The sequence below is a fragment of the Bufo gargarizans genome, chromosome 4 (genome assembly GCF_014858855.1).
Source record: "Bufo gargarizans isolate SCDJY-AF-19 chromosome 4, ASM1485885v1, whole genome shotgun sequence".
In the NCBI taxonomy this organism is placed as follows: Eukaryota; Metazoa; Chordata; class Amphibia; order Anura; family Bufonidae; genus Bufo; species Bufo gargarizans.
The window spans coordinates 143,346,290-143,365,934 of NC_058083.1; the positions used below are offsets into that span (position 1 = coordinate 143,346,290).

General features: G+C 45.4%; 1 protein-coding gene across 1 annotated transcript in view; it reads left to right on the plus strand.

The window, feature by feature from the left end:
* EIF2A (eukaryotic translation initiation factor 2A) overlaps positions 1–18,886 on the plus strand; it is a 63,846-nt gene extending 44,960 nt beyond the window's left edge. The window contains exons 10-14 of the mRNA XM_044292334.1: positions 3,422–3,993; positions 5,211–5,321; positions 11,870–11,986; positions 14,791–14,856; positions 18,677–18,886. Of these exons, the coding sequence (XP_044148269.1) occupies positions 3,422–3,993; positions 5,211–5,321; positions 11,870–11,986; positions 14,791–14,856; positions 18,677–18,742 (932 nt within the window). The 3' untranslated portion in view covers positions 18,743–18,886. The remainder of the gene's footprint in view (positions 1–3,421; positions 3,994–5,210; positions 5,322–11,869; positions 11,987–14,790; positions 14,857–18,676) is intronic.
* Positions 18,887–19,645: the final 759 nt, after the last annotated feature.

The following is a 19,645-nucleotide window of genomic DNA, read 5'->3' on the forward strand; positions in this document are numbered from 1 at the left end:
CCTGGCTATATGCTGTCAAGCAAGTTTAAAGACACTGTAATTCCTTTCCTACATAGCCAGCAGTTCAGATAACCCCTTTCCTATTCATCCCTATCGTCTAAAGACGAAAGCTAATAGCAGAACTCCCATTTCTTACCTCAGTATGTCAACACTGCTGTAATGTCAGGAGACGTCACAATGTAAGAGTGACCTCACAAGAAGGTGACATAAGACCCCTGTTATCACTGAGTACATATGAGGTAATACCAGAGGATTGAAACTTTTATCTACGTATGGTCAGAAGGACCTCTTCTACAGATGTTAGCAAATGTATGCTTTAGATTAGGTGGGTTGTCCACGTGTACATACATTTCAGTAGTGCCATACATTAGTGGGCAAAGGCATAAGAGCCTGCTAGGTCATCTCCATACCCTCAGCCCGCTTGCAGTTCACAACCCCCAACCCAGTTCAGCGCCACCATCCGAAGCCTTTCCAATATGGCTCTTCTCCTCATCTGCTGAAAGCTTTCAGAGATACATGGCACTCTGGGAAACAATGGATGTCCTGCACCTGCGCTGAATGCTTTCATCACATGTACAGTAGAAGACAGAAGCTCCATCTTGGAAAGGCTGTGGATGCCTATACTTGTTTACATTGCTACCCAGAGGCACCAGGGAAGTGGGTTTGGCAACTCTGTGCGGGGTAAGCCCAGAGGAGATTTAGTAGGTTCTTGAAATGTATATACTTAGCAGACAACCACTTCAAGTGGATAGCTATGGGTTAAAAACTGGAATAGAGCAGTGTGACCTAATTTAGGCTACTTTCACACTAGCGTTCGGGGCTCCGCTTGTGAGTTCCGTTTAAAGGCTCTCACAAGCAGCCCCGAACGCATCCGTCCTGCCCTAATGCATTCTGAGTGGATGCGGATCCGCTCAGAATGCATCAGTCTGGCAGCGTTTGGGCTCCGCTCCGCTCAGCAGGTGGACACCTGAACGCTGCTTGCAGCGTTCGGGTGTCCGCCTGGCCGTGCGGAGGCAAACGGATCCGTCCAGACTTACAATGTAAGTCAATGGGGGCGGATCCGTTTGAATTTGACACAATATGGCTCAATTTTCAAACGGATCCGTCCCCTATTGACTTTCAATGTAAAGTCTGGACGGATCCGTCTGCGGCTACTTTTACAATATAATGCAGACGGATCCGTTCTGAACGAATCCATCGTCTGCATTATATGAGCGGATCCGCTCTGAACGCAAATGTGAAAGTAGCCTTAGCTGACAGATCGTTAGAATTACAGTAGTTTGCAGATGGGTCATTCATTAATAAATTGGTTAACTAGGTACTGACATTGTATGAACCATAAGGGCTGTTACACACAAGGTCCATTTCGGGAATCGCGCTCCGCGTGTGAGCATGATCCTCTGCTCTGGACTTGCAGGAGTGCACGGCATTATCTTGATTTATACTGCTATGTGCCTCTGCATGACCTTACTTCTACAGAATCATACTGACAGCTTTATGTCACTGTGATCCTGTAGAAGTAAGGTCATGTAGAGGCACACAGCTTTAGAAATCAATATATTGCAAGTCCATAACAGAAGATCACGCTCACACACGGAGCCTGATTCCTGCAATCGACTCGCTCGTGTGCAACAGCCCTAAAGTGTAAGGTCATCTGGATACAGGACATGATTTCTGTTCTATGGTAAAAAAAAAAAGCCTTACTGAGCCCTTGCAAATATTGCAGCAGTCCACTGGTTTGATATCTATTGATTGGTTTGGTAATACAGTGTTTCCAGTTCTGTTTTCATAACAGAAATATAAAAGTGTAAATAAAATTGCTATGTGGAGGCACCATTTCTGTTTGTGTAAAGCTGGAGTCTCACACGCAGCTTTTTATGCAGGTTTTTGAGCCAAAGCCAGAAGTGGTTCCAGCAAGAAGGATTAGTGTAAATCCTTCCTTTTATAGTTTCCACTCCTTCTTGATCCACTCCTGAATTTGGCTTAAAGGGGTTTTCTCATCTCAGACAATGGGGGCATATCGCTAGAATACCACTGGGACCCGTACCTATATCGAGAACGGAGCCACGAAATTGAAGGAGAGCTCATGCGCAGCCTGCCCTCCATTCATTTCTATTGCTATTGCCGTCTGCCCCCAAAAAATGAATGGGAGCATGGGCCCGCTCCCATTTACTTCTATGGGAGAGGCAGGGATTAGTGCTTGGTGGTGGACGGACCCCGGGAAATCTGGGGTCCTCCAGCCACAGCGCTCCCCGCTCTGGGACCCGCACCTATCAGACAATGGGGCATATCCTAGAGATATGCCCCGATTGTCTAAGATCAGAATACCCGTTTAAAGGGGTACTCCGGGAACTAAGAAAATGAAAATACTTAAATATTACTTTATTATAAATATATTCCCAAATACCTTTTCTTTAGTTATAATGTCTAGTATTGTCTAGGAGCAATTATCAGGGGAAATAAAATGGCCGCCGTCCTATTAGTACACACAAAACCTGTCCTAATCACACAGCAGAACAGGTTACTTCATTATGCTAAAGAGCTGCGTCATCCTCCGCTCTGCTTTTATTGTCGGGGATTATGATCCTGAATACAGTTTAATATGATCTTTAGCTGAATCTCTGTAGGAATGGAGTTCACGAGTACAGAGAGGAGGTGGGGATGTGGATAATGAGCAGCAGCACTTGTATGCAGTCTACATTACCATAGTCTGTACTTCACGTCTCCTCATGAACTCCCTTCCTACAGAGATTCAGCTAAAGATCTTATCTGTATTCGGGATCATAATCCCTAACAAATAGAGCAGAGAGGAGGATGTGTGATAAGGACAGGTTTTGTGTGCGGTAATAGGACAGTGGCCATTTTGGTTCTCCTAATTGGTCCCTAGACGAAACGAGCCATTATAATTAATGAAAGGTATTTTAGAATATATTTATTATAAAGGAATATTTAAGTATTTTCATTTTCTAAATTCCCGGAGAACCCTTTTAAAGAAATTGCACCAAAAACTGCACATGTGATTCCAAAATGTTTCGGAAAGATGCTTTAGTTGCTTTGTCACTGGTTGAGGGAGGGGTAGCATGCTTCAGGGGATGCCTTTCATAGACACTGGAGCAGAAAGCTGCAACCTGAATGTCATGGCCAGAGCCTAGATTATGGTGGAGTCTGGGCCTTATCCATGTTGCAGCACTCGTCAAGATGTTATACTTCTGCCTCAGTGGTAATGAGAGGTTTTTGCACATATGGTACCGGACACTGAACACCCATGGGCCTTGGAACAGTTCTCCTTCATGCTGTATACACACTGTGAAATGACTGCACTGACCTTTTATTACCTTTCATGTTTTGGTATGAGATCTTACAGAATTATCAAGTATTCTTATACTTTTTTTTTTTTTTTTGCTATCTCCCTGTTTTCCAGCAAAGAATGGTCCAATCTATGATGTGGTATGGAACAAAAATGCAACAGAGTTCTGTGCTGTCTATGGCTTCATGCCTGCCAAGGCCACCATTTTTAACCTCAAATGTGACCCCATATTTGATTTTGGCACTGGCCCTCGGAATGCTGCTTTCTACAGCCCACAAGGACATATATTGGTTCTGGCTGGTTTTGGAAACTTGAGGGGACAAATGGAAGTGTGGGATGTGAAAAATTACAAACTTATTTCAAAGCCAACAGCAACCGATGCCACGTTTTTCTCCTGGTGTCCTAATGGGGAGCACATAGTTACGGCTACTTGTTCCCCAAGATTACGAGTTGGGAATGGATATAAGATTTGGCACTATACCGGCTCTATATTGCATAAATATGATGTGCCAGACAACACCGAACTGTGGCAGGTGTCCTGGCAACCATTTGTAGATGGAGTCTTTCCAGCAAAACCCATTGTTTTCCAGCCTGTGCCAGGCGAAGTCCCAGCTGAGGAGAACAAACCGGCCCAAGCATACAGGCCACCTGCCTTGAGGAATAAGCCAGTGACTAGTTATAAACTGGTAAGTGACCATTGTCCAGAGCATAATGTATTTCTGATCTTAGAAAACATCCAGTCGGGTACATTGGGCACACTTGGTGGTCGGGCAGCTAGTCAATGCCCAGTGAGTATCGAACATGCATGCTCTATAAATTAATGGGACCTGTGCAGAGTTCTGACGGGTCATGGGACATTGCCTTGCAGTAGAACTGGCCAGCTGGCAGTTTTGTCTGTCCACACCCGATGACGCCTTGGGCAGGGGAGTGTACTTGAACCAACCCTTAAGCCCCTGAGAGATCTCATACCTTCAGCAATATTCAGTATTAAAGGGTTTGTCTGACCCCAAAACCAATATTAGGCCTGGAAAGTGTTTCGCATGAAAGAAAGACACTCGCCTTTTCAACGCTGATCTAAGAACATGAAAAAAGATCTAGGATAATGTGGGGAAGCCCGTGCCACCTAGGAAAAGTCAATTTTAATGCTATGGTTTGTAATGTATTTACACCCTAGTTAAAGGAGCTTCCCATTTCAAGGAAAATCCACAGGATATGCCAATTAATGTCTGATAGATGTGGACCCCCAAGTGCCAGGAGAATCGGGGGCCCATACCCGCTAAGCTGTTTTAATGACTGCCATAGACTTTAATGATAGCACACATGTCAGTCTGTTCCTGGATGTGACAGCTATTTGCCACCTTCACTGTCGGGGAACCCCCTACAGGTGAAGGTCCTAGAGGAGAGACCCCCCACTTACCAGACACCAATACATGCAATCAGCAGCACATCCAGCTGCCAATATATTGGCAAAGCAGATCAGTATCCAGCAGAATGAATGTCCTGGTTCTGTGGACAGCAGAATGGCACATGAACACGTGAATTTTTTTCGTGACTGTCCAACCATCTAATGTGCATGGGGCTCTAACCTGATGGCAGATGTTGGGGGGGGGGGGGGCAGGCTCAGGCATGCTGGATTTCTGTGGGTGGTAAGCCACTGCCAGTCTAGCGCGGTTATTTCACTTTCCTCACTAAAAACAAATTCACTGTTGCTTCTTTCACGCTCATCATTATAGCTTGTCCATTGAGTATGCAGGTTCTGCTGATCCTTGACCTTTAAATCATCCTTTTTAAATTGTAGCATATGTAAACTTGGAATATAAGGAAGGACAAGATATCTATGCAATTAATAAGTCTAGAAATGTATACAGTATATTTGTGTTCATGGATTTAATGTTCACTTCAGCACGAAGAGGAGCCTCCACAGAGCACAAAGCCTCAGTCCGCTGACAAGCCTCTGTCCAAAGCCGCTTTAAAGAACCAAAAAAAGAGGGAGGCAAAGAAAGCTGCTAAGCAGGTACTGCAGGGCTTGTGTATATACTGAGAGACAGGCCAATAGAAATGAGACTAGTCGCACAAAGAAGGGACAGGCGCTGCAGTCTTTATGACGTCCTAGTTTGTGCTGATCAGATGCCTCGTAGAGTCACTTGTTTTCTCATTCACGATGTAAAAAATATAAAAAGATTACGTAGAAAAAAGGATACAGCCAAAGAGATTTTTTTTTTTATAATTTTTTTTTTTTATATATAAATCCGTCAAAAAACATAGTTTTGGATCCAGTTGAGATACCCTCCCTTTTATTTATTTTTCCAGGGGTTACCGAAGATTCTCTCATTTTGTCTCCATACATTTTGAGTATAGCTGTCATTAACTTTTATTATAAAAAAAAATAAAAAATTCAAAACTAAAACAACCTTAAAGGGGTTGTCCAGCCTAACTAAAAAAAACTGTGTGTGTGTTCATAAACTATTTGGACGTGCCATTCTTGCACAGTGGGTGGCTGCTCTGGTCTCGTAATCTAGAACAGACACTGTCACTTCTGGACCACCGGGAGCAGCAGCACTATAACAGAGAGTGCTTTGAAAGGTAAGGTGTTTTTTTCTTCTTTAACACTCTGCCTGCCATTAGTTTAATTTTTTTAATTAGGCCAGACAACCCCTTTAACGTGCATGTTTTTTGTGGTACGTCATCTCATGTTTTTCAATTGAGTAAAAAAAAAAAGAAGCTATCCAGATCATTATGCATTTCTCGTGCATGGCATTGGGGGACACAGCACCATGGGTATATGTCCAACTACCACTAGGAGGCACTAGACACAAAAAGTGTTGGCTCCTCCCAGGTGGGCTATACCCTCTCCACAGGCACGAGGCTATTCAGTTTTAGTCTAGTGTCCGTAGGAGGCAGACCTGTCCTGCTTTTTTGCAGGTTCTGCTGTTTTTTATTTTTATTCTTTTCTTTTTTCTCTCTTCCGCAGGTCTCGGTGTTCTCCACCGTTATACCTGCTGCAGGCTGGGGCTCCATCGTGTTCCACTTTAGTTGCTCCCCTGCGGGCGCGTACTTCGGTACCATCGCCGGTCACCCAGTCCCCACGGACTGCATCCGCAGTGGCTTGCCGGCATTCCCACGGTTTCCGTGTTGAGTCTGCCGAAGGGGTGACCCTGCTGCGCCCGAAGACATCGGATGGTGAGTATATCTGATGGTGAGTATACTCCCCTGTCCCTGTGTCCCTGCCCCAGGGTTAGGTTCCCTCCTGTGGCCAGGGGGATGGGATCCACCTTAGCTGGGGGTCCTGGGGAGCCTCCATCTTCCCCCTAGCCAACCCCCCCTTTTTTCTGGGGGGGGTTATATTCTTGTTTCCCCTCCCTTCTCTTCCCCCTTGGTTGGTCTTTTCTCTCCTCCCTGGCCACACAGTCTTCTCCCTGGCTTCTCCGCTACTTTAGTCCCCGGCTTCTGCCGGGACTAGGCCTCATCTTCTGTGGCCCGTTCCCGGCTCCCAGGTGCTCCGTTTGCCCTGATCCACCTGTCCCTAGGTGTCGCTTCTCCCCCCCTACCCTCCTCACCTATTTTATGATTCGGTGGGCCCTCTGTCGGCCGCGGTTCGCCCCGCCCCCCTCGCTCCATTCCCGGCCGCCTTAATAAATCGAGGCCCCGGCTTTTGGGCCCGCTAGGCCGCAATCTTCCCGGCCCCTCCTCCTTGCTTCCCGGGCTTTTCTGAGCCCCGCCCGGCCCTTGGGAGGGGCTATCTCTTCACCCTTTCCTGGGCTAACGTGTTTTTTCTGCTGAAGGGGGTGGTTAACCCCTTCCCTCCCCTCAATTGCTTTATGTCCCCTGCAGCCCTACTGACCACCTCTTTTGGGGGGACAAGCTGCTGCAGCGCCTCTTTGGGGGAACAGGGCGTCCGGGTCAGGATAGACAGCCTCTGCTGGCTGCTTTTTGAGCATCTCCTCTCCCAGCCTCTCCTCGGTCGCCACGTGTTTTCACGTGCGTCCGCTGTCTGCACCTCTCTGGGTCTAACAATGGCTGCCGTGCGGTCAGCCTGTCCCTGCTGGGTGCAGTACCTCTTCCCAGATCCTTTCCCCGAACAATCCCTTTGTGTCGGTCCCCCATGAATGGGCTCCCTCCGTGTCAATGCCATGGGAACCTTGACCGCCTCTCCCTGGCGGTGTCGCTGGCCGCTACCAATCCAAATTGCGGCCACCTCTGCCCTCCCAGGGTCCTCCCTGCAGATGGGGCACGCTCAGTTAGGGGTACCTGCACCCGGGTTCGGCTAGGGGTAGCTCACGGTACTCCCTCGGGTGGTCTCAACGGGGTACCACCCCTCCTCGGCATCCTCGGATCCCCCCCAGGACAGGCCTGAGGCTGGTGACGAATCCTTCCTGTCACCCCATCCGTTGCCTCTGGGGACACCTCTGCGCCGATTCCCTCGGAACAGAGCATCAGGCGGTCTTCCTCCATACAGAAGCCCTCTGGGAGGTCAAGACGAATGTGGACGGAGGAACCTTTCCTACCCAGGGTTGGTATCCCCTCTAGTGGATTTTCGGATGGTGCTCCCCTGACCGCACAGGTATTCAACCGCACAGGTAAGGCAGCCGTCCCCGTGTTTAGCATACTGAGTCACCTACGCGGTGTCTCTGATACGTACGCCTTCTCCTTAACAGGGGGATGCCTGCACCACTGCCATAGGCTGTCCCTGACAAGCCTTCCTGGTTCCCCTATACCAGGGGCTATCCTCTACATATTTGAGAGTGTTTCCACAGGGTCCCCATCCTGGTGGTGGTGTTCGCCACTCTACCTCATTACAGGGGGTTCCTGTTCTGGGCAAGCGGTTAGCTCGGCTATCGCCTCCTGTAGGTTGGGGAGTTAAGAGCAATTGTACAGCTGCCTTGCCCCTTTTCATAGGTAGTGTACCTACACCTACTCCAGATGCTGAAGCCATTACTCCTGGCTGGCTCTGGGGTGTTCCATACAGCACTATTTCTCCCTTCCGGGCGAGATGTACAGGCCGCTTCGATTGCCGTTGCAATTGCACCTGTCTGTTCCCAGCCACTTTGCTCCCGTCATAGGTAGAGTATCTACGCCATCTCCTGATGCTGTAGCCAATTCCCCTGGCTGGCGCTATGGTGTTCCGTGCGGCACTATTTCTCCCTTTCTGGCGAGATTTACAGGCCGCCTTTAATTGCCGTTGAAATTGCACCTGTCTATTCCCAGCCATTTTGCTTCCTTCATAGGTAGAGTACCTACGCCATCTCCGGTGCTGTGGTCGATACCCCTGGCGGGCTCTATTGTCTTCCAGGCGGCAACATTTCTCCCTACGGGCGAGATATAGAGGCCACTTTCTATTGCCATAGAGTTGCCCCTGTCCGGTTCAGTTACACCTGTCTGTTCCCTGCCACCTTGATCCCTTAACAGGTAGAGTACCTGCACCATCTCCGGATGTGGTAGCCGTTCCTCCTGTCCGGCTTTATGGTGTACCATGTGGCATTTTCTCTCCCTTACAGGACGAGATTTTGAGGCCTCCTCCAGTTGCCGTGGCCATTGCACCTACCTCATCATAGTGTGCACCAAACAGCCATCTTACTTCCTTCATAGGTAGAGTTCCTGAACCGTCTTTGATGCTGCAGCCGTTACACCTGTCTGGCTTCTATGGTGTACTATGCGGCCCTGTTTCTGTTGCCATTGCACCTACCTGATTGTAGTGTGCACCTGTCTTGTTCTTTGTGGTACCGTGCGGCCCTATGGGTTCCATTGTTAACGCAGTTGCTGTTGCACCTCTCTGGGTCTGGGGTGCACCATGCGGCCACATTGCTTCGATCTTAAATGAAGTTCCTCTTCACAGCCATATTTCTACTTTACAGGTTGTGTACCTGTACCCTCCGAATGCTGTCGCATCCCCAGATGCTGTGGCTATGTTTCCACTCTCCTTGGTCGGCAACATGCAGCCACTTTACCTTTATTTTAGGCGTGTGTTTGTAGTACCCCAAGTGCTGGGCCCTGTGGTGCGATCTGTGGCCCAGACAGTTTCTTTCTTACTAGGTGTTTTCTGCCCACGGGTTCTAATCTGTGCTGCAGATGTTGGTTCCATCCGTTTGGTTCTTCCATACGTCTGCCACTCCGTTACTGTCGTCCTCATTGGTCTCCTTGTGCCGCTCAAGGCACTGTCAGCACCAGGTCACCCTTGTTCAGCATGTGCATGGTTACCATATCTGGCAGGGGTGGGTCAGCCCATCCCCCACCTTATCGGTCTAGTGCTGCTTCTGGTAGCTCCAGTATATGACTGATCTGTCTGGTCCGGCGGGTGGTCCTCATTCAACCTCCTACTCCATGGCCAGGTGGTTGTTGGCCTTTGTGCTAGAGTTGCTCTTGCTTTCTCTTTAAGGTCCTACGGTATGCTGTGCTCCGCGTTACCCCATGTTATAGGGGAGTACTCACATTGTTTCCTATTGCTGAGCGGGCCATTCCTGGTGTAGTACAAGGATCTCCACTGGATCTTCTACCTTGTTTGGACATGTAGCTGGTGAGCATCGGCCGCGGCAGTGGTTTTCGGTCATCGCTGGATGTCCGCCTCACGGTATCCTTCTGGGTCCACGGCTTTTATCATTGCTGGACGTCCTCCCTGTCGGGTCAAGGACAGGACCTCTGAGCGCCACACACACCTGTCTGAATTTTCAGCTGATTGCTCTGGTATCGGACAGGGCCCCGTAGTTCCTTCTGGGTCCAGGTGTTTTCGGTATTCCCTTGTATTTTCTGCTTAGTTGTGCTACATGGCGAAGGGGCAGTCCTCTTGGACCTTGCTGTCGTCTGCACCTGTCTGGTACTTTCTCCCCCCTGGAAGTTTTCTGTATGCCGGTCGCAGCTGGTTTCTACATTTCTATGTAGGCTACCCCGGTTTTTTCATGGCGACTTCTGCATTCCTTATGCATATCGATGTCTGTCGTTTTGTGGTACCTCCGAGCTGCTGTACTTGCCCTCTCTGGGACAATGTTTACGGTTTGCTGGTCAATGTTTTTGGTGCGGCTAGTTGTCCATGGCCAATGTCCCTTCCCCTATGGCGGTTTCTTTTCGCCTTTCCTGGATATGCTGGCTTGCGTTGTCTTCCGGTGGTTCAGCTCCTGGTTCCTTGTGACCCCATCTGGGTACTCCTTTCTGGAGTCCCTGTCCCTGTTCATTTGAGGTCCTCTTGGGATTTGTCTTTTTTTTTCCATCCTCCCACGTAAAGTACCTGGTATTGAGTGGTTTGGTGCTACGGTTTGCAATTCCACCGTATGGTCTCCTTCGGGAGGGACCTCCTCCTGTTGTAGACCCCTTCCTCCTTAGGCTGTTTGGAGTGCTCTTCTTCTACTCCCATGTCTGTCAGTCCAGTGTGTTCCTGCCAAGGTTGCCTGGGCCTGTCTCTGGTTCCTTTTTTCCATGATACTTCACATGCCCAGAGTTTCCTCTGGTCTTGCGCTTTACAGTGCTATCTTGTTTTCGGAGGCTTGTGCCTCGTTTCCTGTTTTTGGGGACGCAGGAGCGATCGTTCTTTGTTCCTGGCTTTTACCTACAACCCCCTCCTTCTCCAAGGGTTGGCAGTTTCCTCTAGCAGCCTTGGGTTTTCGCCTTTACATGGGGCGCTTGGCTTCTTCACCTGGCCTTGCGGTGAGGGGAGTCCCTCTCCCTTCACATGTGAGCCTTGCTATGGCTTCCCTCACTCGTTTGATTTCCAGTGCTTCCCTGTTTCTTTTCTCCCCTGGCCTTTCAGGGGATGGCCACAGGTTTATGGGTCTGAGACAATGTAGGGCGTTGGGTCGATCCAACACGCAGTGCTGTCCTAATTTTTTTCTCCAGCCCTTGGCTGCGCTTGGTGTTCCCTTTTGCCACCTTCTTGCATTTGGGATTTTCTTCCAGACATTTGTCCTGGGGTGCTGGCAGTCTTCCCTGCTTCTTCTGAGGTTTCTTCCTTGTTATGAGACCTCTTGCCCATTCCGTGTTTTTTCCTGTTGGGTCACATGGTCACATTCTCCTGCACCTGTATGCCCAGCCGGTGGCACGTCTCTTCTTTTCCCACCCTCAGGGACTGCTTTGGGACGTCCCATGGTGCTGTGTCCCCCAATGCCATGCACGAGAAAATTGGATTTTTTGTACTCACCGTAAAATCCTTTTCTCGTAGTAGGCATTGGGGGACACAGATCCCACCCTATGTTTTTACTTCCGCTTCTCCGGGCTGGTCTCTTGATCTTTCCCGGTACGGGAGTTGTTGGTTCCTTGCTTTTCTTCTCTCTCCTACTGCTTTTGGTACAAACTGAATAGCCTCGTGCCTGTGGAGAGGGTATAGCCCACCTGGGAGGAGCCAACACTTTTTGTGTCTAGTGCCTCCTAGTGGTAGTTGGACATATACCCATGGTGCTGTGTCCCCCAATGCCTACTACGAGAAAAGGATTTTACGGTGAGTACAAAAAATCCAATTATTGTATAGTATACTGTACGTTAGGTTACTTAAAAATTTTTTTTTCCTACTGTATACTACCAATTGTATGGTAAAAACCTGATGTGAACTGAACCTGAGAAAGGTTGTCTTTGTTTTTCTAGGAGGCAAAAGCAGATGAACCATCTGAACCAGTCTTGGAGGTCAGCCTGAACGCTGCCCCAACCACTGAAACAACTGGAGACCCCGAGACTGATAAAAAGATTAAGAACGTGAAAAAGGTGGGTATATAACGGCAATAATTCAAATGCAAGGTTTTTCTGGAAGTGCAAGTCTGATATCTGCTGTACCGTTTCCCATGAATGGCTCAGTGGTTAGCCCTGGTGCCTTGCAGTTCTGGAGTACTGGTTTCAGTCTGCCCAAGGGCAACATCTGCATGGAGCTCATATGTTCTCCCTGTGTTTGTCTGGGTTTCTGCACGGAATAAAATGTAGGTTAAATGAGGTAAATTGAATTCCTATGAAATTAACCCTAGGGGGATGTTGGGGATCAGCGCCTTCATGGCAGCCACTAACTCCCCTGCTCCACAACTATCCCTGCACTTTCAGTACCTTGTTTGAGAAAAGCACATTGCAAATGGTTGTTGTTGCCGCTACTCATCGTGTGTTCAAGAAAAATATGACATGGTGAATACACATGGTTCACGGTAGCAGAATTCAATATGACCTGCTGCAGTGTATTTCGGTACATATAAATGATACACTGGATATTTTATACAGATGTGTCACAGTAACAGGCAAGTTATATTACTGTAATGCAAACCTAACTACATTTTAGTACCGACTTAAAGGGGTTGGTTATTTTAGTGGTACTGCATACCAATGAATGTTAATGATGACTGTAAGCCACTTACTAATATACGTATACTTGTTTCACTTTCTGCGCTATATTCCTTATTACTGAAGCCCCTTATGTGGCCTGCCTCCTGTCTTACCCTCCAGGAAGCCCCTCTATCTACGGCCACCATATGGACAGGAGCACAGCCAGGAAGGAACAGGAAGCTGCAGAGCTATGGGCTGGCTTAACCACCTAACTGTGTAAAATGTACTTAAAGGGGTTCTCCGGGAATTATGAAAATAAAAATACTTTAATACCTTTCATTATTTATAATGGCTCATTTTGTCTGGGGAGCAATCATCAGGGGAAACAAAATGGCCGCTGTCCAATTAGTTCACACTAAACCTATCCTGATCACACATGAGGACAAGTTACTTTACAACACTTTTTTGATCCTCAATACAGATGATAAGAACTTTAGCTGAATCTCTGTGGAATTTAGTTCATGAGGAGACATGAAGTACAGAGGGGGCGATCAGGACAGACTGTGGTAATGTGTTGCTGTGGCAATGGAGACTGTAAACAAGTGCTGCTGCTCATCAGCCACACCTAACCCTCCTCTCATGTCCTTATCTTCTCCATTTCCACAGAGATTCACCTGTATTCAGGATCATGATTCCTGACAAGCAGAGCAGAGAGGAGGAAAAGGCAGCTCTTTACCTCAGTGTTGTGAAGTAACTTGTCTTTCTGTGTGATTAGGACAGGTTTTGTGTGTACTGATAGGACTGTGGCCATTTTATTTCTCCTAATGATTGCTCCCTAGACAAAACAAGCCGTTCTAAGTAATAAAAAGTATTTGTGAATATATTTATTTTAAAATAATATTTAAGTATTTTCATTTTTTTTTTTTTATTCCTGGAGAACCCCTCTAACTGCCTTTCATACAAGACCAAAATGACAGCAACAGAGGAAAAATCACTGTTAGAAATTGCGGAATAATCATAGGTAAAACCTGCTTTTATTTTCACTTTCAGCTGCATTCACAGCATCCCGATTTCTATCAGTGATATATTCCCCTGTACTGAACATATTGCTGTCATTCTGGTATTGTCTGAAAGTTTGGAATGCCAGTTTTCGAACAATACACATAGCTGGTACCAAACCAGAGAACTGAGCAGATAAAGTAGCCGCCCACCCTCCCTGTCAGTGTGGACGAGCTTGAGGGAGCAGTTGCAGAGCTGACAGGCTACAGGAGGAGAGAAAAATAGTAAAAATTTATAGAAATGTGGTATTATCACTGTACGGACCCAGATAAAATTGTTATTTTTACCACACAGTGAACACCGTAAAAAAAAAATATTACACAAAATAATGTAAAAATTGCTGTTTTTTTATCTTTCCCCCTAAAAATAAAATAAGTTATTTAATAAACTATACATACACCCCAAAATGGTTCCTAAAAAACCTACAACTAATTCCCCCCAAAAAAAAAAAAAAAAAAACATTTAGAAGAAAAAAATTATGACTGCTAGAACACAAAGGGGAAAAATATTATTGGTCCTTAAGGCTAAAATGAATGTCACTAAGGGGTTAAAAAGGCAATAGTCTCCCCTGAGTTCTGCGCCAACAAGATGTACTGCAGACAGAAATTAAAAATCTACAATAAAAAAAGTGACATTTTTGCGAGGGTTTTCCCAATTTTAACGTTACCGTTTGGTCCCATGTTCACATGTATCCGCATAGCTGAGAAAAATTATGTTTTAATATATGCAAATGAGCCTCTAGGAGCAATGGGGGCGTTGTCATTACACAGAGGCTCAGTTCTCTCTGCAATTGCAGCGCCAACTGCACTTTGACTTTGGGAGAAGTCTGGGCCAGGCGTGATCACATTTTCACTGCCTGATCCTGTCAATCAAAGTGCAGAGAACGCAGAGGCTCCAATTGTCGCGCCCCCAATGATCCTAGAGACTCATTTGCACATATTGAAACATCATTTTTCTCAGCAATGTGAGCACATATGAGCATGAGACCAACACCGATCACATACTAAATCATATGTAGTTTTTAAAATATGTAAAGACTTGATCTACAATATAAATCTCTCTCTCTCTCTCTATCTATATATATATATATATTAGTGTAAATCGCAAAGCACTGTCAATCCTGTTTTCTCTGCACATCCAGGTATTTGCCTTTCTGAGGGTGCTCTATTTGACAATCGGCTATTAACGTAGACATTGTTTTACAGAAACTAAAAGCAATTGAACAACTTAAGGACTTACAAGCATCTGGCAAGTCACTGGAAAAGAACCAGGTAAGTCTGTCCTTTTCTATGCATCAGAGCATTCTCAGTCTCGAGGCCCTTTTACACAGGCCGGTGATTGGTTAAACGAACCTTTATTCCCAGTCATTACCCAGTGAAAGTATGTCCGCGATCAGCCGACAAACCAGAAAATGCTTGTTTGCCTTTGATTGCGTCTTTAGTGTAGACTTAAAAATTATCATTTGTCAAAAGCAGATCTCCCAAACAGACAAAAAACAACGTAAGGGTCCTTTTAGGCTACTTTCACACTTGCTTTGTTAATTCCAGTATTGAGATCCGGCAGAGCATCTCAATACTGGAATTAAACGGAGCCGTTTTGATTTTGCACATCAGCATACATCCGTTCCGTTAGGATGTGGTTGTGTGAAACCAAAACTGATCAGTCACTAAATACATTCATCCTAAAAAACGGAACAAAGGTATGTTCGACCAATCATTGGTCTTTGTAAAATGGACTGGGTTATGTGTGATAGGGGGAAATATCGTACTAGCTCCAATTGATTTCCTGTATCACTGATCAACTCTTGTCACGGGCAATTCATTTACCTGTGTAAAAGAACCTTTAGGCTACTTGCACACTGGAGCGGGCTGTTCTGCAGAAGTTCCACATTCTAATTCTTGTGTGGATTTCTGTGCTTTTCTGCACCAAAAACCACATGTGTTACTTGCAATTTGTGGTGCAGATCTGTCCCTTGTATTGAAAGAGTTGAAATCCGCACAAAGAATTGACATGCTGAGAATTTCAAAATCCACACAACAGGTCAATTTCTGCATGGTATGCAAAAGCAAAGTGCACATGAGTTTTGTGACATCTCATACACTTTGCGGGTACTGTATTACGCTGAGATTATTCCACATGAGAATCTGTGCAAAAAAATAAAAAAGACATAATCCACACAATGTGTGCAGTTAGGCGAGACACACAAGAGCGAGATGAATGTGAGGAACTCGCAGCTTGTGTCAGTAAGAGGTCCCATTCTGGCCTCCACTCCTCTGACAGGATCTCATAGCATTATAATCACTTATAATGCTGTGTGACTCTGAGAGTCCTGGAATCTACTGAAGTACACTGACATAATGTTGTCAGTGTATTACAATAGATTTCTGGACTCCGGGTTAGGCTTCTTGCACACGACGATATGCCCTCCGAGACATACAGTCCGTTAGCGGGCCATATGTCCCAGAGTGGCATTGATCGTGCACACGGTCGGGCCGCCCATGGGACTATTGTCCTGCACTCATATGATTTTATGAGTGCAGGACAATAGTTGCCGTGGGCGGCCTGATGTGCACAGCATCATTATATTCTATGATGTTGTGTGCTCCCGTGTGCACGATCAATGCTGCTCTGGGACATATGGCCCGCTCACGGACCGGTATGTCTCGGAGGGCATATGGTCATGTGCAAGGGCCCTTAGGCTACATTCACATGACCGTATGTGTTTTTTTTACGGTCCGCCAAAAACAGACAAGAATAGGACATGTTCATTTTTTTTTTGTTTGTTTTTGTGGGGCTACAGAACGGACATACGGATGCGGATAGCAAAACAGAACGGACACAGAAAAAAATAATAAGTTTGTGTAAATGTAGCCATACTTAAAGTAGCAATTTCCAGCTCTCAGGTGGATAGGTCATCTGACCTGCTCAGCATGGATCCCGATTGTATTAACACTAGAGATGAGCGAAGTTGTGAAATTTGTTCACGCTTCGCTTGGTGGTAAAAGCAGTATTGCGTTATGGATTCCGTTACCACGGACCATTACGCAATTCTATTATTCATTCCATCATAATAGAAGTCTATTATAGGGAGAGGACTCCCCTGCATAACGGAAATGGGACTGATCCGTTTTGCAGCCCATAGACTTCTATTATGACAGAATGTATAACTGAATGCCTCTAAAGGCATTCCGTTATGCATTCCATCATAGAATTGCGTTATGGTCTGTGGTAACGGAATGCATAACGCAATTCTGCTTTTACCACCAAACGAAGCGTAAACAAATTTTCTAAATATTAAATAAGCTCATCTCTAATTAACACCCTCCAAACATGCAACAAAAACCGAAGTGGATCCAGCAAGTAAAACCAAGAAAATCTTTATTACTTCTGTTAAAATGTACAGAGCAATGTCCCTCTTGTCAGAAATCTGACGCTTCTCAGCCTATACAGGTCAGGATAATATAAAATGTACAACTAAAACATGATCGCTATTTAAATGAAATGGGAGGCGCTAAATCACAAACAACCTCAGCTGTAAACTGCTCTACTGGTTACCGCCGCCCCTAGTATATTAACCATTTAGGTCATGTTTATAGTTGTGCATGATTATATTCACAAAGCAAATTACACAAGTATACATAACATATAAAAAAATAAACATTAATTGTGTAACAAAATATCTGAGCGGTAATTCATTCCATGTGGATGCACAGTATTTAAAGTGAAAATCCAGTATGCTTAATATGATTTTTTTTTTTTTTTATCGCCCAGTCTCCTTTTGAGGTTTAACTTTTTCAATGCCAGTGATTTTAAGGGAAGCTGTTCTACCTTCAAGTCTTTCTATGAAGTGTTTTGACGCTCCTGAAACGCTGCAGTTTTTGTTTTTATTGGACATATCATTTAAATGCTCTCGAAAGCGTATTTTTAGTTTTCTGATGGTGCTGCCTCTATATATGAATTTACAGGCTGTACACGTGATCTTATAGATGATGACTTCCGTGTTACAATTATTAGTTTTTATATTTCGTTTTATTTTCTATGTGTAAAAACTCCTTGGTGGCCTTTACAATAGGCCAAAGAATCGCACATAGCGACCTCAAGACCAGTAATAAACAAACTACTGGTTGCACAGCACAGGTTTTTATCCCTGTGGCAACCATCCCTGCAAAACCTGTACTTGTGTATAGTCCACCAAGGAGTGTTTACACATAGAAAACAAAATGAAATATAAAATAAAAAATGATGATCCGTTCCACGGCCCCATTGAAATTACCGGGTCCGCACCTTTTGCGCAAAATTGTGGAACAGATGCGGACCCATTCGTACGGTTGTTTAAATAAGCCCTTAAAGGGGTTGTCCAAGTTATATTTATTGATGACCTATCCTCAGGATAGGTCATCAATATCAGATCGGCGGGGGGTCCGACACCCAGCACCTCCTCCAATCAGCTGTTTGAAGAGAAGGCGTGCGCGGTGTCAGCGCTGCCTCCTCTTCACTGTTTACCTTCTAGCCGTTGCATCTGCAGTGGTGAGCAGGTGTAATTACACCCAAGCCGTCCCATTAATTTCAATAGGAAGGCTTGGGTGTAATTACACCTGCTCACCACTGCAGATGTAACGGCTAGAAGGTAAACAGTGAAGAGGAGGCAGTGCTGACACCACGCACGCCTTCTCTTCAAACAGCTGATCGGAGGGGGTGCCGGGTGTCGGACCCCGGACGATCTGATATTGATGACCTATCCTGGGGATAGGTCATCAATAAATATAACTTGGACAACCACTTTAATAATTCTTACCCTGTTATATGGGTGAATATTTCTATATAAATGAGGAAAAAAGGTAAATGGTTCTCAGAGGGGCTGGCTCCCAATAGTGTAACTACTTACAAGATTTCAGTGTGCAATGTCATCATTTTTTATTTTTATTTTTTATATAAATTAAAGGACCTTGCTTATGTCTGAGAAGTATTATAATCCCCCTCCTCGTCCTTATGGCTTTCTGAAGTATAAGCATGTTCTCTATTTCCCAGACAGCATGTTACTTGGCAGTAAAGATACAGATTGTTATCTAATTGTATGCTCCTCTCGCACAGATTGAGAAGATCCAGAAAGAGGATGCTCTTCTGAAGGAATTAGAAGACTTGGAGCTTGGAGTGTGAAGAAATAATTAGATAAACCATATCCATTATAAAGAATCACGATGGGGATACTAAGGCTAGCTTGTTCTATACTCGGATGCAAAGGATCAATGGACATTGTTTAAGCTTTTATGTAGGATTTACAATACAGATATGCCAACCATACTGAAAGTAATGCGTTTTTATTATCCTTAAAGAAACCGAATATCCTTCACTCCCATTATCTTGTTCTGCCTCCTTGGCCAGGGGCATAGGGTGTATGAACAATAGGTGTGGGTAAGGCAGAACTTGGGGTTCCTATAAGATGTGCAGATATTTGTTCATTAGCAAGCAGCAACCGACTGTTTTAACAAGCCATTTGAAAGATCTGCATGTAGAAAGGACAGTACACTGGTAACAACAGGCAGATATCTGCTTAGACAAAGGATTTACCACTCGACGTATGGATAATTCTAATGATTGTACAAAAATTAATATACTAGGCCCTTTAGAAAGTTATCTCTGTAACTGAGACCAAGCACTGCCACTAGAGATGAGCGAAGTTTTGAAAAATTCGAATCGGCAGCGTCGCCAAAGTTCGACAAGAAATTTGTCACAAATCACTATAAATCAGGTATACTCAGGCCAATCTGCCGAAAAGCAGAGTTTTGAAATCCGACATAAAAATGGATTTCAGATGAAATTCTAGCAAACTGATGTTAATACAATGGCATCCGTTCTCCATTGAAGTGTAGGTTAAATAAAATTGAAACGTTCGTTTCTGTTTTAAAGAACAGGCAGGCAAATCCATTGGATGGAAGGCTGAAAACCAGCGAAACGCTGGTGTGAACCCACCCTTAACTATGATCTTGGTGAACTGCACAGTTATGTATACGGCAATAAATTGTAGCAGAGTCTGTAATTAATTCTCCCTGCACTCTCCCT